This window comes from Rhinolophus ferrumequinum, chromosome 18, assembly GCF_004115265.2.
Source record: "Rhinolophus ferrumequinum isolate MPI-CBG mRhiFer1 chromosome 18, mRhiFer1_v1.p, whole genome shotgun sequence".
NCBI lineage: Eukaryota > Metazoa > Chordata > Mammalia > Chiroptera > Rhinolophidae > Rhinolophus > Rhinolophus ferrumequinum.
Window position 1 is genome coordinate 16,093,935 of NC_046301.1, and position 20,175 is coordinate 16,114,109.

The following is a 20,175-nucleotide window of genomic DNA, read 5'->3' on the forward strand; positions in this document are numbered from 1 at the left end:
CTCCCTACAGGCCTCAGTACTTTTACAAATGTTTTCTGTGTTAGATCTTTTTGTTACCAGGAACAAAATCTCCCTTTAAATCACCTCTGGTAATGAAGGTTTATAGGCAAACTGGTCCTCCCAAGAACCTAAGAAAAGCCATAAGAGGATCAATACATAACACAGCATGGTTGGAAATCAGGAAGTAGCTGGGGAATTGGAAGGTTATTCAGGTGGTAACGCAGCTCTGGTAACTGCGTTATCTCAACACCCCGTTCCCAACAGCTCTCCCCACTTCCTTTCATCCTACATCTCGGGTTTCTGCTTATCTTTGCTCTTGTTTATCCAAGGCTGTGCTTACTATAGTTGCTATGTATTGGGGCTTTTTCTGTGTCTTTCGACTCCTCCTCCAGCAGACGCTGGCTTTGTCTGCCATGCACTTTCTCACACATTCACACCCGTGTGTATGCATGTGTATGTGTGTATTTATATGCCACAATCAAAATACTCCCGAGGGAATCGGGCACGTTAAACATGTTTACAAGTGTGATCTCTGAAAGTTCCTTAATCTCTCTACACCCCAATTTTCTCAGGTGTAAAATAGAGACGGTCAGAGGCTCTGCTGCTCTGGGTTGCCAGGGGTAAATGAGTTCATGAAAGCAAACTTATAACACAGCGTATGAAACACGGTGAGAGCTCAGTTGATGCTAGTATCTTCTGGTACCCCAATCCCACACAACAGGCTGGTCAGAGGCATGACCACCGCCACTGATGCCCAAGGAATGGCCTAGAGCAGAGGTCGGCAACCTTTTTCTATACATGTCCAGACAGTAAACATTTTTGACTCTCAGGCCACATTGTGTCTGTTGCAACTACCCAACTCTGCATTGAAGTATGAAAGCAGCCACAGGCAGTAAGTAAGGATGAGCAACAAAACTGTAGTTAAAAACAGGCAGATTCAGCCTTGGGCTGGAGTTTGCTGACCCCTGGCCCAGAGGGACTCACTCATTGGAATGAAGAGGTTTGAGAGAAAGGCAAGCTTCTGCGAGATGGCCTAATATCCCTGCTTGTTACTCAAATGCTTTTTCTCTTCTATACCTGATGAGCTCGGACTCATTCTTTAAGTCTTATCTCAAATTTCAGTTCTTCTGTAAACCTTTTGCTGACCTCTGTCCCCAGAAAGATAGGGAAACAGGGAGATAACCAGGTGAGAATACATTTACCAAAACCAATGGAGGAAACAGTTACCACGTACTTAGCAGACCCTTAACATACGTTTGACTTACACGGACTTATTTTCAAAGCATCTGTATTAAAATTGAATTTGAATTCAAGCCTCCAAATAGTTACTGAACTATATTTTCTCACAGACAATATACTTATTTCTGGTAATCCAAATGAATGCCAGAGAGGCTGGTGGTCTAAATATCAAACCGAGTATCATATTTAATGGATTGCATTTTAAAACTTAAAAGTATGTCCCAAAGATCAAAATATCTGTATTTGATTTTCCAATTCTAATTTTCTTACCGCCTGTTTTCTCTTTGCCGATGATTACATCAGGATAAATTCTGCCTACATTCCTTAGATGAGGGAAAAAGAACTTTAAGACTTCAAATGTATTAGATACTGTTTCATTCTCATCCAACGTATTCACTTTCTTCTCAACTGATAGAGAAAAAAATAAGGCTTCTTAGTTCATGACTATAGGGATTTTTCTCCCTGCAATTTTTTTTAATGAGGGTTAATTTATTAATTCGTAGATTAATTTAGTATTTATATGTAAGAGTAATACTATTAAATGTAAATTATCAAAATCATAAGGCTATAAAATATAACTCAAAGATCATTGATTCATATTTATTTAAAAAGTAATACAGCAAGTCCTCAAATAACATCATTTCGTGCAACATCCTTTCGTGAACGTTGATGATATGCCATAGGAATTTAACTCTTGTTTCTATCAATTAGCAAAAGGTAGAATTGTTCTCCTTACATATCATTTTGCTTCAAGTTGCAGAACCTATCAATGATGTTAAGTGCGGACTTCCTGTATTGAAGTCTAGCACTATGAGCTACACAATCAGAGGGAAATAAAAGTCAGTTTCAAACAAAGGACGTATAACTGAAACATGCTGTAATTGATCTGATTTGCTACTTTAATTAATATGGCATCATTATAGTTTGTAGCCTTATGATTTTATTTTATAGCCTCCTCAATATGTAATGACTCCATTTGTACTATTCATTTGAATTTGCCTTTACAATTTCGGAAAAGCAGAACCAAGTTGGAGGACTCACACTACCCAATTTTAATTTGTAATACATAACATAGTAACCGAGATAGTGTGGTATTACGGAAAAAAAACAGATATATAGACCAATGAATGGAACAGAATAGAGAACCCAGAAATAGATCCACACAAATATGGTCAATTGATTTTTGAAAAGGGTGCAAAGGCAATTCAATGCAGAAAGGACAGCCTTTTTGAGAAATGGTGCAAGAACACTTGGACATCCACAGGAAAAAGATTGAACCTTGCTTTATACTTCACACCATTTATAAAAACCAAATCAAAAGTTTCATAGACCTAAAATGTAAAACATAAAACTATAAAATTAAAAAAAACACACACACATAAAAGAAAATCCTCATGACTTTGAGCTAAGAGTTCTTAGATAGAACATCAAAAGCAAAATACATAAAAAGAAAAATCGATAAATTGGACTTCATCAAAATTAAAAATGTTTGCTTTTGGAATGATACCATAAGGAGAATGAAAAGGCAAGCCACAGGCTGGGAGGAAATATTTCTAAATCACATATCCATCTGATATGCATCCAGGATATATACAGAACTCTCAAAACTCAACAAGAAAACAAACCATCCAATTAAAAAAATGTGCAAAAGATTTAAACAGACTTTCACAAAAAAGATCTACGGATGGCTAATAAGCACATAAAAATATCCAACACCATGACACTAGAGAAAAGCAACTTAAAACTATGGGATACCATAGCATTAGAACGGCTATAATAAGTGGGAATGACTGGAACTCTCATACAACTGCTGCAGGGAATGCAAAATGGTACAGCCACTCTGGAAAACAGTTTGGCAGTTTCCTATAAAGTCAAACATACACTTTCCATATACCCATCAATCTTAGATATTTCTCCTAAAGAAGTGAAAATTCTCTTCAAATGAAAAACCTGTACACAAGTGCTTATAGCAACAGGTATGTGTAATCAACAGAAAAACTGAAAACAATCCAGATGTCCCTCAACTGGTGAAACAAACTATCCATGGTACATCCACACAATGGAATGCTATTCAGCAATGAAAAGGCAACCGAAGACTGGCCCCAGGATCACTTGAATGAATCTATGCTATGTGAAAGAAGCCAATTTCACAGGGTTACACACTGTGTGATTCCATTTGTGTGGCATTCGGGAAAATGGAAAACTATCGGAGCTGAGAACTGATCAGGGTTACAAAGGGTTAAAAGGGGGGTAGAGTTTGATACAAAGGGGAAGCACGAGGCAGGACTTTTGATCCTGGAGAAAAGGAGAGGCACAGAAGGTTGGTATACAAGACAGTGTCGCCTTCACTTTGGCCACTGTGAGGATAGATGCGTGAGGACTGGAGAGAGAGAGAGAAAAGAGGGGTATGTTAGGGGTCAGTGAGATGACGCATGAAGGTAGCCTGACTAGGGCAGCAGAGACGGTGACGGAACAATATGGACAGCTTTGTGGGCGACATAGGATTGTGAGTCATCAGGATTGCTTACCGACTGACAGGGAAGTATGCAGGAGGGAGAGGTGGGAGTCAGAGATGGCCACACTCAGCTTTCTGGCTGTGTCTATTGATGGATTGTGGAGAGAGCTGCAATTTACAGAGAGAAAACACAGGAAGACCATTTTCCAGATAGAGGAGAGAGTAAGTGTATGTCTCTTACGTGATTTTTCCATGTCTTACAATAAAAGAACGAGTATTGACTTAGTTATACTTACGGGGGAGAAATTCCCTAAAACCAGAAAGCATAAAATCCAAATTTCCAAACATAAAACAAACAAACCACCATACACACAAACAAAAGCAACACAAACCTAAGTTTACTGATAGATGTTCTCTCTGTCTAATATCATTCTTCATTCTGTTCAAGGCTTTCATCAGCTCATGGCGATTTCTTACAGATTTGTTTTTTAAACGTAGAATATTTCCCTTAAACTCCAAAATATGGTTTCTACAATTGATTAATTGATTACCTGCAAAGAAAACATATATGTATATGTTTATACATGTAGCAATGGTATTACACAATCTTCTATTATAATAATAATGTAAAACATATGCTTCAATATTGCTATATATCTATGGATATATGGATATACAGTGCTATATACCTATGGTATATGTAGTGATTGATATATATACCAAAGACTGGAAAAAAGAACAAAATGTTAAATATAGTAATATCTGGAAGGTGGGATTATCAGTAGTTTTTGCTTTATTACTTTGTACTATTCTATGTTTTCAAAATTTTGTTTTATGCATGTCTTAGATTTGAAATTAGAGGAAGAAACAATTGAGCCAAAATGGAAGTGCCCAACAATGGAAATATGCTAAATAAATTACAGAATATCCTTCTGAGAGTTCTGGTCGCTCTGGTGTTAAATCACATATAACTGAAGCCCATGTTCGCCACTTAATACTTGTATGACTTGGGCAAGCTGTTTAATTTTTGTTAGCCTCTGTTCCTCCACATGTAAATGGATCTGTAAGAATCCCTGCCCCAGAGTTCTTGTGAAGATGTAATTCAATAAGGCATGCAAAGCACATAAAAAAATATTATGTATCAGTGGACTACTCTTTATTTATGTATCAATGGAATACTATACAGGTACAAAAACCACCTTGCAGAAGAGTATTTAATGTTGTAAACGCAATTGTTTTTTAAAAAACAAAATTATGTATAATTTCCTTTTTGCATATATATACATATATATATAGTAAAAAAGAGTAAGTTTATATTTTGTTACTATATAATCTTGGTTTGTTGGATCACTTTTTATTTCCTAGTTTTACAGGGTTTTTTGTTTTATTTCTAAAATCCACATTGCATTGCTTCTATAATCAGAAACACTAGCAAAGAAAAAAAGTAAACACCTTTTATTCGTCAAGTACTCTGGGTCAATGGAAATACAAAAATAAAAAAGATGTGGTTAGTTTTTGCCTCCGGGAAGTTTACAGGCTAATCAGTAGAACTAACTTAACTGATAATTTAAATCTATGTGATATTTCTGATGTTATAGTTTCCCTTTTTCTTGGCTTTTACCTAATGAAGCCCCCATATAGTAACACCAGCCCCAAACAGGGCCTCCCTGTCAATGTGGTCCGGAAGAGTCAGGTCTACCAAGCTCACCATTTGGGTTTCTCTCTCTGTCTTTTGAGAGACGTAATGAGCTACTGGGAGAAAGTCCCAGTGGTCACTTTAAAATACCCTTCCTAGGAAAGCGAATGAAAGCCCAGAAGAACAAGTTTTCAAGCCCTGGCATGTAATGATAATAGTAGCCACAGAGGACAGAATCTAAAGAGCTTGGGAGGGGAGAAGAGAGGAAATCAGAGAAGGATTCTGGAGGATGTGACGCCTAAATGTACTCGATGGAGTGCGAGTTATTAGGCTGTCAAGGGAAGCAAGGAAAGGCATTCTAGGTGGAGCACAGGGTGAGAAAGACAGAGGCACTCAACATGTGGGCTCTCCAGAACGAGAAGCTGTTCATTATTTCAGGGCCAGCATGGGGAAAATCCATAGTGAGGTTCAAAGAGGCACCTGTTTAAGCTCCCCTTTTGATAAGCTATGCTAAGGAGCTTGAACGTTTTTCTATAGACCAACCAGTGTTTCTTAAACCTTTCTTCTAAAACACCTCTAATGGCTGTGAATTTGAACAAAAGGGGTGCAGGTGGAGGCATACTTTGAAATAGCCCAACACACGGAATTTCTGTGAAGTTTCTTTAACAATGTATGCAAATTGTATAGCCCATTCCACAGTATATATTTGTTTTAATATAAAGATAATGGAGTCACACTCTCCTCCCAGCTCCACTTTTTTTTTCCAGGTCACTTTATATATCTTGGAAGACCCTTATAGACTATCATGGGAACAACTATTTCAATTGAGAACTAAAGCTGAAGACTATTAGGTGCAACACGTGTTTTAGAAAGATCGTTCTCATGGTCATATAGAAGGCGGTTTCAGGAAGGCAAAACTAAAGCCAGAGAAACCACCAGTTGGGAAACTATAGTGCTAACAGCTTCATGGGTGAGATGCTAAAGGAGTAAACCAGGGTAGAAAGGGATAGGAAATAGGGGCTGAAGATGAGAAATACCTGAGAGATTTTATCAGAAAGCCTTAGTAACTGAGTGAGAGAGCGGAGAAGAACCCCTGCTGGGTTTCCAACATCACTCCTAGATTCTTAGCCCAGGTACTCAGTCTGGATTGGGAAAAACGGAAAAAGGAGCAGAGCCAGAGGTCACTGTGGTGCTTAGGAGGCTTCCAAACACGAGGCAAACGTTTGGCCTTTTGAAGTTCAAGGGAGCGATTAGGGCTGCTATCGAGAGCAAAAGTCTTGAGATGCACTTACAAAATGGAGCAAGAAAATGTCGTGATAAAATAACTGTCCCAGCAGTTTACTTCATGCCTGCCGTGGCTCACACTAGCCTTAGCTTAGGGCAGAGGGTTCAGTCTTTGAAATCCACCAGGTAATTTTGATTAAATTGCCATCATTGAATGAATGGACTTGTCAGCATAGGAACTGAGTTGAGTGATTCTAAAACTGAGTCATGCTTAATCAAAAGAATTGCCACTAGCCCAGACAAATCCTGAATATGCTATCGTGGCTACTACTTGAGGATGCTCACAAATTTTACACGGGGATGTGGTTTAACCAGTACAACCTGATGTGACTGGGGTTCCCCAGGTAATACTCTCTTTGCAAAATGGATCGCGTGCTTGCAGTTGACGTGTCGTGGGTGATGCAACATATCTGGGCTTCCACAGTGTAAGTCAGTCCTTAAGGGATCAATTTGGTAAACGTGACAAGAAAGTGTTTTCTCTAGAGGAAGTCGTATTTGCAGAAACCACCGTACAGAAATGTTAAAGGACATGATCTCGAGTCTTAGATCTGATTCTTGTACATTCTTACTTGATAAATTCAATTCTTCGATATTCTACTTAAAATATTTACATTACTTGCAGATTCACTCAGGTATTTTGTGAGGATGAAATGTTATCAAATTATTATTATTTTTGTTTGTTTGTTTTTGTTTTTAATTTATTGGGGTGACAATTGTTAGTAAAATTACATAGATTTCAGGTGTACAATTCTGTATCACATCATCTATAAATTACATTGTGTGCTCACCACCCAGAGTCAGTTCTCCTTCCATCACCATATATATGATCCCCCTTTGTTATCAAATTATTTTGTGCAGGTTTCAAATAAACAATAATTTGATGTTTTGAGTCAATTGTAGTGAAATTGTGAAAACAAACATCAGTCCGTGTGTTCAATGGACCAATGTGACTTCCACCCATAAACAAGGGACCAGATGAGGTCCTGAGCACCAGAGACCTTTGCTGCTCACAGCCAGGGGCTGATGTACTGCCCTCCAGGAGAAATAAAATGCAATCCACGTTTGTAAACGTAAATCTTCTAGCAGCCACATTAAAAAAGGTAAAAAGAAATAAGTGAACGTAATGGCAAGTAATGTACTCGTATTTAATCCAAATATATCTAAAATATTTTTTCAACATGCAATCAACATAAAAAGTAATTAATAGAATAATTGACGTTCCTTGTTTTTGTACTATGTATTCCAAATTCTGTATGTATTTACAGTACATCTTAATTCAGATGCTAAATGTTAAAGGTTACAGTGAAATGTAGTCTTACCAAAACAATAAAATTTTACTTAATGGAGAAATATTTTGCACTGCCTTGTTTTTAAATGTAAATTATTTATGACTTACGATTAAATGAAAAATTCAGTTCGTTGGTTAGACTAACTACATTTCCAGTGCTCAGAGCCACCTGACCAGGGACGGCCACACCACAGGGACAGTGGACAGCGCAGGTCTGGCACGTGAGCTTGTTAGAAATGCACTGTGTCAGGCCTCACCCCGACCTATCCAGTCAGGATCTGCGTTTTAATAAGAGCCCAAGGTGATTAGCACACAAGTTAAAATTTGAGGAGCCTGTTAGACTCCTTGAATTGTTTTACCTTTCTTATTTTTAATTTTTATTAAATCTACTGGGGTTAGATTGGCTACTAAATGTCTATTGGTTAGACATTGGCTACTAAAATTATACAGGTTCCAAGTGTACAATTCTATCATACATCATCTGTATATCACATTGTGTGTTCATCACCCAGAGTCAGTTCCTGTTCTATCTTTCTTTTCATTGACTTTCCTGAGAGTTCAGGTCTTTACTGCCTCTAGCTGCATTATTATTATAATTGCTTCTTAATTGGTCTCTCACCAGCAATCTTCTGGAAACTGCTCAAAAACTGTACAATGTTCCCTGAATGCTTATTGAATAAAATCCAAACGACTTGCCTTAGTGTATAAGGTCCCATACGATACAGCCATGTCCTAAATTTTCCACCTTATTTCATTCACTAAACACCTCCAGTAAGGAGAAGCATGCTGACATAGTCATTCTTTCTCCCATTTCATACTCACCATGTGCCACTCACTCACTGTACTACGTGACAGGTAAACAAACATGGATGAAGTCAGGTTCCTGATTTAAATTAACTGACAATCAGGCTGCAAAGGATGGGAGAAAGGAACATATATTTAAACAACTAAGTATAATGGAATTGACAAAATGGAATTATCCTCAAAGTGACACAAGCAAAAGGAGGCAGGCATGATAACTAGTCCAATAGCCCTTGGGTCCTGGACTCTGCAGACTTAGAGCTACGCCTGGGAGCTGCTCTCCTCGCTGGTTGTGCTCCATGGTTTAGTCTAGGCATATTCCTGCAAGGTCGTATACCTTGGTGATTCTCTCCACCAAGGAAAGAAAGAGAGAACCAAAAAAATTCACTCATAAAGTGAGTGAATGAGCCCTCTTTCCGGAGCTGGGGAACATTTCTACCCTGAAAATTGCTGAAGTGCTGGACCTACAAAGCATCTCATGCTGCCAGATGAAAGGGGGCAGGAGAGAGGGAGAAAAATTGCTAAGCTAAAAGAAAATCTTCAAGGTAGCCTGCAGGCACGCAGGTAGGAGTGCAAAGATGCACGAGTTTGCTGTGGCTCAAATGAATAGTGTATAAATACCCAGAAGTGGAATTGCTGGAGCATATGGTAGTTCTATTTTTAAGTTTTCAAGGACCCTCCATACTGTTTTTCATAGTGGCTGCACAACTTACATTCCCACCAACAGTACACAAGGGTCTGGTCTTTTGGATAATAGCCATCTACCAGGTGTGAGGTGATAACCTCACTGTGGTTTTGATTTACATTTCCCTGATGATTAGTGATGTTGAGTATCTTTTCATGCAGATGGCTTCCTATCTCACTCAGAATGAAAATCGTAGTTCTTACTGTTGTCTCCATGCTCTCAGCCCTCTGCAACTCTCCTCCTTGTTTTCTATCTTTGGCCTCCTGGCTGTTCCTTAAACACGGCGAGCTGATTCCACCACAGGGCCTTTGCCCATGCTTTTGTCATTGCCAGGAAAACTCTTCCCCCAGATATCCACACAAAACGCTTTCTTACTTCACTCCGGAATCTGCTCAGACATGACCTTCTCAGAGAATTCTTCTCTGACAACCCTATCTAAAACGGTGCTTTCTCCTCCCTGCCCCTGCCAACACCTGACATCATACAGCAATTACGTCACTCATGTTTGTTGTTACTTTCCCCCAACCAGAATGTAAGCTCCATGAAAGTGAGAGCTTTTAAAAATTCTGTTCACCTAGCTTCTACAACATGAATGGGTACTTAGTAAATGCATTTGTTCACACATTCATTCACCCATTCATTCATTCAACAAATATTTAGCATATCTATTACATGCCAGGCATTTTTCCAGATGCTGGGGACAGAGCAGTGAACCAAATAGGCAAAAACAGGAAAAAAAAAAAAAAGTTCCTCTTCTCATGAAACTTACGTATTTGAATAAATTAATGAATTATCAATGCTATCAGCTTATAGAAAGGAACAAAATGGTTATCCACACATAAAACTCATTTTTAAAAGGAGAAATAATAAAGCACTAGGTGGTGTCTCTCTTTCTAAAAAATATTCCCAAATTTTCATTGATAAGAATTACAACCAAAAATCAAACATTTCAAATATTACAACTGTCTTTGGTGTTTTATAAAAATCACTACTTCCAAAACTAAATGAAGCCTCTGTCTTCTTTTGTTGATGTAAGAATATCTCATTATAGTACTGGGGGTTGATTTTCTAATTATTTTAGAGCTAAGTTCCATAGAAATACATACATAGAAAATGAAAAACCTGTTTTAAATGCTCTTTTCAGAGTAGTGCATTTTCAAGGACAATATCTCATTTTCTGAACTTGAACTTATGAATAATTGGAATGTAAACACTTTGAAGAACCAAATGTGTTTTTTTCTGGTCGTAACTAGAAAACACACCAAAAATGATTGTATGTATCTCAAAATCTACAGTTTTATTTTAAGAATATTAACTATTAAAATTCCTTCTGAGGTTCCCAATCTAAATTGCCTTCCAAAATTACTATTAAAAAGCTTACATTTTGCTTTCTAATTATGAGTAATGGCTTCTTTTTTTTTTGATTATGAAAGTGCTCATTGTTTATTGTTCTAAAGTAAATAAAAACATTTGGATGATGTTCTTTAGAGAAAATGAAGAGGGAAAGTGTATGTAATGATTAAAGATTAGTAGTCTAAATCAGGTAAATCAATATACATTTTTAATCTTTGAAACAAATGGGGTGTTGGTGTTGTGTGTATATGACAAAATTTAGTATTAATTAGAGGACTAAAGCATGACTTTAATATTAATTAGCGGACATAAACATTAATTAGAGGACTAAAGCCACTTCTAAATTTGATCCTCAATATGACTACCAAAATTATTCTGTGTGCACCCTGAGTCAAAAACGAGTTTAAGAACGAGAATGAAAATTTAACCTAAAACAACCTAAGGACAATCTTGGAAGCCTGGCTTAATATATTTATTGAATTCCTAAGTCTTAAGTTCAAAAGTCAACTATATGAACGCTAAAATGTTACACCATGAACTAGAGTTGAAAGATAAAATATAGGAAATCTATTTAAATTTGAATTACAGGTAGACAATTTTTTAGTATAAATATATCCCATGCAATTCTTATACTAAAAACTTATTCATTGTTGATTTGAAATTCAAATTTAACTGGGCAACCTCTATTTGCTAAATTGGCAACCCTCTAGACGGCAATAAATTAAAACCTCGGTGTGTTTCAAAGCGGTCACGCAAGCCACATGGTCCATTGTGAGCAAGTCCATATGCTAAGCCAGGACTCTCGGTTGTCGATTATGTCTCTCCATCATCTCATCCCTTTTTCAGCTTCGCAAAAAAAAAAAAAAAAAAAAAAAAAAAACCCACTTGCTTGTGGAACCCTGAAGCGTGGCTCGGTAATACAACGCAAAGAGAGACGCTGGCTGCGTGAGAGTTCTTGGACTCAGACATTCACGGTTCTGGAAACAACGGGGTGGAGGGTGGGGTGAGGGAAGCTGGGCACAGGTGGGCCCCTTGAACCTTTGGAGGGAAACGGCGCACGCAGAGGCCGGGTAGAGCCGGGAGGCCCCACAGGCCGACCCATTAGTGCGCGCACCTGGAGGGGTCAAGGCGGCCAGGTGGGTCAGGGCGCCCGTTACAGCTCAACCGCCAGCCGGACAAGGGGTGTGTGTGGGGGGGGGGGAGGGATACATCTGTAAAGCCCCTAATACGAGACCAGGCGACCAGCCAGGTTCCCACGTCGCCCCTCTTCTCTCTGACCCGGCCCCCCAGCAATCCCGGAGCCCCGAAACTGGGAAGGCCGGAAAGTCAGCAGAAGCAGCCCTCGCCGCTTACTGGTTTGAGTCATCCTGGAGATGCAGAAGCAGGAGAAACTGAAGAGCACGAAGGCGACAAGCGCGATCAGCAAGTTCACGGGTGTGGCCTTCATGGAGCAGGGCCAGGGGACAACCGGGGGCAGCTGGGCAGCACGGCGGGGGACGCGACCGGCAGCGCCCACGCCGCCCGTCGAGGATGAGCGCGCACAGCGCCTGTGCCGCAGGACACGTGCCCCCGGGGGCACACCCTTCCCACGGGGTCGCTGGGACCCCTGCACACCCACCTCTTGAGAGCTCCCTTCCCTGAGAGGACCTCTGAACCCTTTCCTCTTAGAGTGTATGGCTCAGCACTTAGAATCCAGCACAAAGACACCTCCAAAATCAGTATTTCATTGTTCTCTCACTTGAACTCCAGCTTCACATTTTCAGCTGCCTGTAAGAGTCAAAAAGCACTTTGCTCTTACATCTAAATGTTTCTGAAATCAGCATGTTTTCCAATCAATTTTTGCGTTTCATAGAAATATGTTAACTTCTTTTGTCTTTTTTCCAAAGAAAAGAAAAACCAAAAATCTGCTAGTCAGTCAGTGGTTGGTCTACACATACACATATCAGAACACATATTTATTGAGCACGTACTCTGTGCCAGTCACTGAACTAGGTGCTGGAGATACAAACAGTCACCTGCTAGTTCTTGGCTCCACCTTTTTATTCATGCTCAGACATGGACCGTGCCCCACACATACTCATATTCTTATTAAAAGTATCCAAGACTCAGCTGAAATGCCACTTCCCCCATGAAGCCTTCAGTGATCACCTATGTATAATCCCTTGTAACACTTAGGTCCTCTCTCAGGGCACTGAAGCTACATCATATTTAATTGTTATGCACATAGTTTATTTTCCTCTGCCATGTTATGAGAAGAGAAAGATCATGTCTTACATAATGTTTGTGTCATATTCCCCACTGTGCATTCCAGGGTGTGTTGCAGATCAAAGGTGTTGACTGAAACACATGCCTGGTACAACTGAGCTATAGCCACCACCAACCACCTGCAGTCAACACCTACTACCATTTAAGCCAACAGACAGCACTCCAGGAACTCCGGTAGATAAAGAATGCAGTAGCACTCACAAAGACCTTTAGACATCCCTTTTGTGATTTGTTTTTAAGTGTCACATTTAGATCATGGGAAGTAGAGATTGCAAGTCTAAAGATAAATCTTTGCTAAAATAATAGGAATAGGAAGAATAACCTCTGCGGGTATCAGCATTACAGCCCTCAAGGCTTCTTTAGTTACCCTCAGACTAAACACTGGTCTCACGACTATTAGCACAAAAAGTAAACAGTGGGGATATATATACACACACACACATATATATATATATATATATTTATTTCCCTGAAAGTGAAAATAATCTGAAAGATAATAATGACTCCTTATAAAATGTCAGTTGTCTTGTCCCCTATTTCTGTCCCAAGTTACTTAGAAATAAATCATGTGTACCCAGGGTGAATGCCATCTGTTCGGCTCGGTACTGCAATGGGCTTTTATGGACCATCTACGACAGCCGTTCTTAAACTTGAGCACGCACAAGAACCATCTGGAAACCTTGTTAGACCCAGATTGCTGGGCCCACCTCAGAGTTTCTGATTCTGTCGGTTAAGGTTGGGACCCCAGACTTTGAATTTCTCACACGTCCCAGATGATTCTCCACTTTGAGAATCACTACATAAGAGCGCTCCACAGACTCATAGGCTAGACTCAGAAATGCATAGGCTACCTAGCTCATTCTCTTTGCTCAAACCTTCCCAAGACACCTATTTAATAAAGATGCCACGTCCTCTTCCACCAGTTAGGGGGATTCCATTATGTCCCTTGGCCATTATATTCTAAAAGTTAACAATAGGTACAAAAATCTGTCTCTTACATCCTGGAATGTATCAAGACTAGCCTGATTAGCAGGAAAAGAGTTATCAAGCATTTGGGATTGTCCCTTGAGTTGAAAGGCCCAGCTGCAGAAAAAATGGAGAATGCCCCATCCAGCAATCCAACAATGAGCTAAACAGGAACAGGAACATGGTACAGACAAGTAGTGAGCATTAGAGAGTCCAGCATGGGTCAATAAGGACTGAGGTGGTCCCTTGTTGTTTTTGTCCTTCCCATGGTAATAGCACTTCAGTTTTCCTTAGGGAAACTGTGGTACTTAGCCAACAATTCTTTCACCTATGCCTGCTGCTCCTCACATGCAAAGTGGAGTCTGGGGGCCTGGCCCACCTTATAACTCGTTCTCATCATTCAACATTAGCAGAAAGACTGTTCTGGGAGTCCTGAACCAGGCTGTGAGAGGACTGGCAACGTTTGCCTTCTCCTTCTTGGAGCACAACAGGCATACTATAAGGAAGCTCAATCCAAATTACTGAATGCTTAGAAGCTACGTGGAGAGGAACACGAGGATGCGAGGCCATCTTGGACGGTCCCGCAATAGCCAAACTCCAGCTGAATGCAGCTGCATCGGGACCCCACACAAAACCAGAGAAACTGCTCAGCTGGAGCCAGCCAACCCACAGAATCACAAGTAACAAATTATGGTTTTAAGCCACAATCTCAGGAGTGATTTTTTTCCTTGCCCGCAACCAAAACCTTTTAAAAACTGTTCCCCCTTTATTGTGCCTCATGTTTGAACAGCCTTCTGTATCTTTACACTGTATTTGCAATAATGTTTCAATTACCAGTCCTAGTATCAATTAATTTGTAGATGGTATGGAATACAATAATATGTCCATGTCATGTCGGGATTTTTCTGAGCCTATTCCTGCACACTGGAGTGTAGAATGCATCTTTGGTCCAGAGAGATGTATGACAAAAAACCAAACAGCCCTTGGCAGGGTTTGGGCTTTAGCCCAAGAGAGAATACATTTCAAACTCACATGAATCCTCTAGGGCTGCAGATAGTAACCCAGTACAGTAGTTCCCTGGCTTATATGCTGGATTCCTGTGCCCAGATGTTTCCGAATGCCATTTTTAAATGGCTACTTTTTTGTTGCTAGCACCATTCAACAATCTCTTACCACATTAGTGGTTTAGGTAAGAGACGATAGTGGGCAGAATAATTACTTATTATTTATTGGCTTTGGCACATGGCTTTGGCACCACTGTACCCACTGAAATGACCCAGGTCGCTACTTCAAGGGAGTGACAGGGCATCAGCTGGACAGTCCATTCCCCTTCTTGAACCAACTCAATCCTCGCTGTGGGCATCTCTGTGACCCACTATGATCCCCCTCAACTGCATCCGCTACATGAGAGGGGTGTGTGTGTATCCTTAATGTTCACTCACCAAGATTCTCCTAGAAGTTACTGCCTACGACTCCTTAAATGTCCAAACATTGCCCTGAGGTAAAGAATTAAGTTCCTCCCCCACCATCACGTTTACTGCTCTCAACTCGGCTCGGGATGAACTTATCTTTGCATTATTTGATTGGGTTTTTACTTTCTGTAGAGCAAAGAGTAGCTGACTTTGATATTGGAGTTTCTTCTCTACAGGACCTCTCATGAATAAATCAATTTTAGTGGAAAGAGAGTCATGAGGTTTAGACCCTTCAGCGATTGAAGTGGATTGTGAATTAGTCCTAAAGCAGAGATGCTACCTGCTCAGGTGTGTGTTATAACACCTCAGACACCTTTCATGACATGAATTCCATTTTGAGAATTTTGTTGTGCAGCTTCTTCTCTATCACAATCTCATTCTAATATCGTCCCTATCGTATCATAGGTAGTTAGGATCTTAATATAACTTGCTGCTCTAAAATTACCACAATTGCTTTCTTGGAGCCAAACAGCCTGCAGGCAAACTGGGTCTCTAAGCACCATCAGGAACTTTGTGAGTCCCAAAATCCCAGTGGTCGCCACAAGATGGCAGTATTATGTTTCATTCTAAGCCTCGAATTTGCATGTATTCTGGTGTCAGAAACGTCTAAAATTCTGTGAATGTGTTTGAACCGTAGGGTCTTAGCAGCATACTTGGGCCACTGAGCATTATGTATTTTTCATTGTTTGCCAAACAGTCCTTCAAGGTGTTGCTGTGCCTCCCTTTTATTGGCATGGTCCTGGTGGAGAGTAACTTATTATTTACCATTTATAGAATACCTCTCGTGACCTGAAGTTATTTTAGAAATTTAATTGATTGCGCTAAGTTCTGAATCTTAGCTGGAGTCATTAACCATTCGGCTAGTCATATGTGCCACTTCAGCTCTCAAGTCTGAGTTTCTCCCTCCCAGGGAGCAATGATCACAGTGTCATCAATATAATGAATTAACTTAATTTTGATGGGGATCATATCTAAATCTGATCTCACCAAATTGTGAAAGTGAGTCGGAGAGGTCCGAGATCTCTTTGGGGAAGGACCACAAATGTATAATACATCCCTTCTCATGTACAAGCAAACTGTGCTTGGCTTCTCTCTGAGAGTGAGATCAAGAAGACAGCATTAGCCGAATCTGTCACACAAAATCATCCGAGTCACAGTTAGCTCGACTAACCTCTTACACACTTTTCACAATGTCTGGAACAACAGACACTTGTTTAAACCATGGAAACTACCTTGTTTAAAGCATGACCGTTAACAGCTCTTTCCAAGAGCCTTCTCTTTTTCTCCTGGGCCACAAAGAGTAACAGAAAGCACCGGTGGAGATCAGCACTCCTGCTCTCGTTTCCTAATGAAAGATGAGATTTCCTGTGTCCTGGCAGAACCTGACAGTGTCTCATATTTACTACAAAGGGAGGTTTGAATGACTCATTTTACATGTTCAATTAAAACTACATGAAGGGTGGACATCTCTGCTTCTTAAAGACGTTCGGCTTTAAGCTGGTAGTAACAAGGATCTTCGTCACATCCACTTTCATTACATATTCAGGTACAGGCAAGAACTAGATCTTTCTTTCTTATTTTTCCATGTTCAGCTTCATGGGGATTCTGGTGCAACCTACCATCACATTTTCATATGCCCCAAACTTTTATTTTGATACTTCAGTATTACCTATCATACCCCTGCTGGTATTATACCACATTTCACATCATCACTCAATAATCCCAAAAAGGTTTCCACCATCTTCTGCCACTCCACACTGACTGTATCACACAATCTTGGACCTCCTACCTGGAGTCAAAGGAAGATTTCATGACCCTCCAGTTGATCATCCTTTTCTCCCACAACATTAGTAGCTGAGTTAAATCCTTACCCTGTGCCTAACACACCTTATCTCCCTTCAGCATCGTCAGCTTTGAACTCATCCAGGCTGGGATGACTGGGACAGATCTGATAGGTGAACCTGGGTGAGGTGGATGCAGTGGCTAGAATAGGCTTCCCTCCTCTCAACTATAACGTGCCACCAAACCCTTTGCAGGAGTCCTGTCACGTTTCCTGCTTCTTTATTCCCCTTTAGCTCCTGTCTTTTAAAAAAAAAAAACACAACAAAACAATCATGTAAATAGTTCTACCTGATTCAGCATTTATTTCCTTTGCTCTGGTTACCACTTCCACCCCAGCCCACAGCTTAATTCTGAATAGCTTAAACTTCCTTTTCACTGGCAAAGCCCACTACTAGTAGCTGTGAGAACAAATCTACCTTGGCATTCTGTCTGTTTCCTTGTTCTCTTCATGTGGGGAGCCCATACAGGAGGGCTCCCCCCTAATCACAGTGTCTAACATAGTTTCAGGGAAGTGCAACACAACTAATCATGAAACCAATCAGGGTTGCCACTGTCCTTAACATTTTTAATGCTTCCGCAGAGGTAATCCATTTCACTGTGAGTGAAAGCTTTACTTCTCAGTCTAAATTCACTGCATTCCAGACTTCACTGCATTCCAGCAGTGTTATTTATCATGGGTCCTATATGGATCAACAGCTGAACACTGCAACAAGTTGTTACTTAAGACATAGCAAACAACTCTTTCCACTAAGCAGTTCTTAAAATCAACAGTGCCTCAGTTGTTTGCTCTGAGAATTCAAGAAAGCAGAGACCAAACTTCAAAGATATAACCAAACTTCATTATACTATATAGCCTTTGTTTGCCTTGTAGGTGTATTTGACAAGGCCACGTAAAATCAAACCACTTAGTTCAGACCTAAGTAGGTCTCACCCTCCCCTTGAAGCCAGAATTCTAATCTTAGGATTTAACCGCCATTTAGCCAGCTACGTGAAAGAAGAAAACCAGAGTATAAGACAGAAAGAAAGTCAATCTTCCCTGATGGACAGATGTGGTTTGATATACCAGGGGTGCCAAAAAATGTATACACATGACTTGTATTCATCTTTTGTTATCGGTATATATTGACTATTACAATTTTAATACAGTTTTCTCCTTTCTTAAAATGTGTGTACTTTTTTTTTTTGGTACCCTCTGTATTTGTCAGTTACATGAAAAGGATTAGTGGGAAAGAGAAGAGGCAGTCACAAGCACACGACATTTTGATGTACAGGGACCCTGTTTTCAATCAGTGCAGTTCAGTCCACTTGTCAGGTTCTGACCAAACAGGTTAGCATTCTCTTCTCTTGGAGAAAAACATGGATAGAAGTGGACCAACAGCATGGAGACAAGGAGAAGAGCTCCTCTCTGCACTCGCCACTCCCAGGATAGCACACTGAAAAGGGAAAAGGATTCTACCCCTGTATACAGGCTTATCTCACTTTCTATTTTATGAAGGTCTTGTGTAATAAACGCAGAAACCTCCTGAAATAGAAGTTAGTTTCTACTTCTTATTTTGCCAAAGTGGCTGTGTACTTCGGCTTTCTGAAACTTTTCATGTACCATAAAAATAGGCAATGAGATGATCTTTAAGTTCCTTTTAAGATGTAAGATTCTACGACTTTATTATTGTACATCCATATTTCATTACCAGGTTGATTCTCTGTTGCTTCTGTGAGGCAGGGATGATGGCTTATGCACCCTTCCCATGTCTGGCGTTTCACAATTAGTACCTTTTAAAAATAAACGTTGGTTGAAATGTGGGAAAGTGTGTATTGCAGTTTCAATTTGTGTTAACAAGGGGATGGAGGGAACACACACACACATACACTTACATAGAACATTCCTGAAGGTATAAACCAGAAACGAATGCTGGCTGTTTCCGGGCAAGGGGGCTGAGGGACCAGGATTCTGAGGGTGGTGAGGGGAAGTTGTTTTTCAGTGTAAGTTGTCCTTTGTATGTATATCCTGCTTTTCCCTTGCTCTTTCTCCGCCAGCCACACTGGCCTTGCTATTCCTCCAATTTACAAAGCACGCTCCTGATTCAAGGCCCTTGCCCTTGCCATTCCAGTGCCTGGAATACTCTTCCTCCACACAGATTTAACATTCACTCCCTTCCTTCATCTTGGACAATGCTTAAATGTCACCTTAACACAGGGGCTCCCCTGACTATGCTGTATGTAAAAACTCCCCCTCCCTATCTCTCTTTAGTACCACCTGGCGTACTAAATATTTGTTTGTTTACTGCCTGGTGCATAATAGACAATCAACAAATACTTCAATTAACGAATATACTGTTGGAGGTTCGAGTTTTAAAAAATTATGTACATAAATTACTTTTCCAAGAAAAACAACCAGTTAAGGAATAAATGTTTGGTAATTAACTGTTTGATGTTTATTATTATAGAACGAAGTCCAAACTTCTTTTTTCAACGTATAGCGCTTTCCTTATCTGCCACTTAGTAGCCACGAGCAAGTCATTACACTGAATTCCGTGTCCTCATCCATAAAGTGGAACTATTAATAATTACAGTTGACCCTTGAACAAGGCGGGGGTTAGGGGCCAACCCTCTCCCATTAGCAAAAACGCGTATAATTTATGTCGACTCTCCGCATGTGCCAATTCCCAACCACGAATGGAAAACACACAGAATTGAGACAAATGCAGGTGAAAGCTCTTTTGTAACCTTGGCGCTATGATAGTTACCAAAGTCACACTGCTTCTTCCGCGCTCACGTATAGAAGCAGTAAGTACACGGTTACCACTTGTCCAAGCGACCAGCGGGTGTACGGCGAGCGAAGTCTCCACAGCAGCGCCAGAAAAGACCAATCTTTGGCGCAGGGCGTGCCTC

General features: G+C 40.2%; 1 protein-coding gene across 1 annotated transcript in view; it reads right to left on the reverse strand.

Moving 5' to 3' along the window:
- Window positions 1–20,169, reverse strand: part of MGAT4D (MGAT4 family member D) — a 39,560-nt gene extending 19,391 nt beyond the window's left edge. Inside the window, exons 1-3 of the mRNA XM_033134592.1 lie at window positions 20,031–20,169; window positions 4,087–4,245; window positions 1,510–1,647 (exon numbers count right to left, since the gene is read on the reverse strand). Of these exons, the coding sequence (XP_032990483.1) occupies window positions 1,510–1,647; window positions 4,087–4,150 (202 nt within the window). The 5' untranslated portion in view covers window positions 4,151–4,245; window positions 20,031–20,169. The remainder of the gene's footprint in view (window positions 1–1,509; window positions 1,648–4,086; window positions 4,246–20,030) is intronic.
- Window positions 20,170–20,175: the final 6 nt, after the last annotated feature.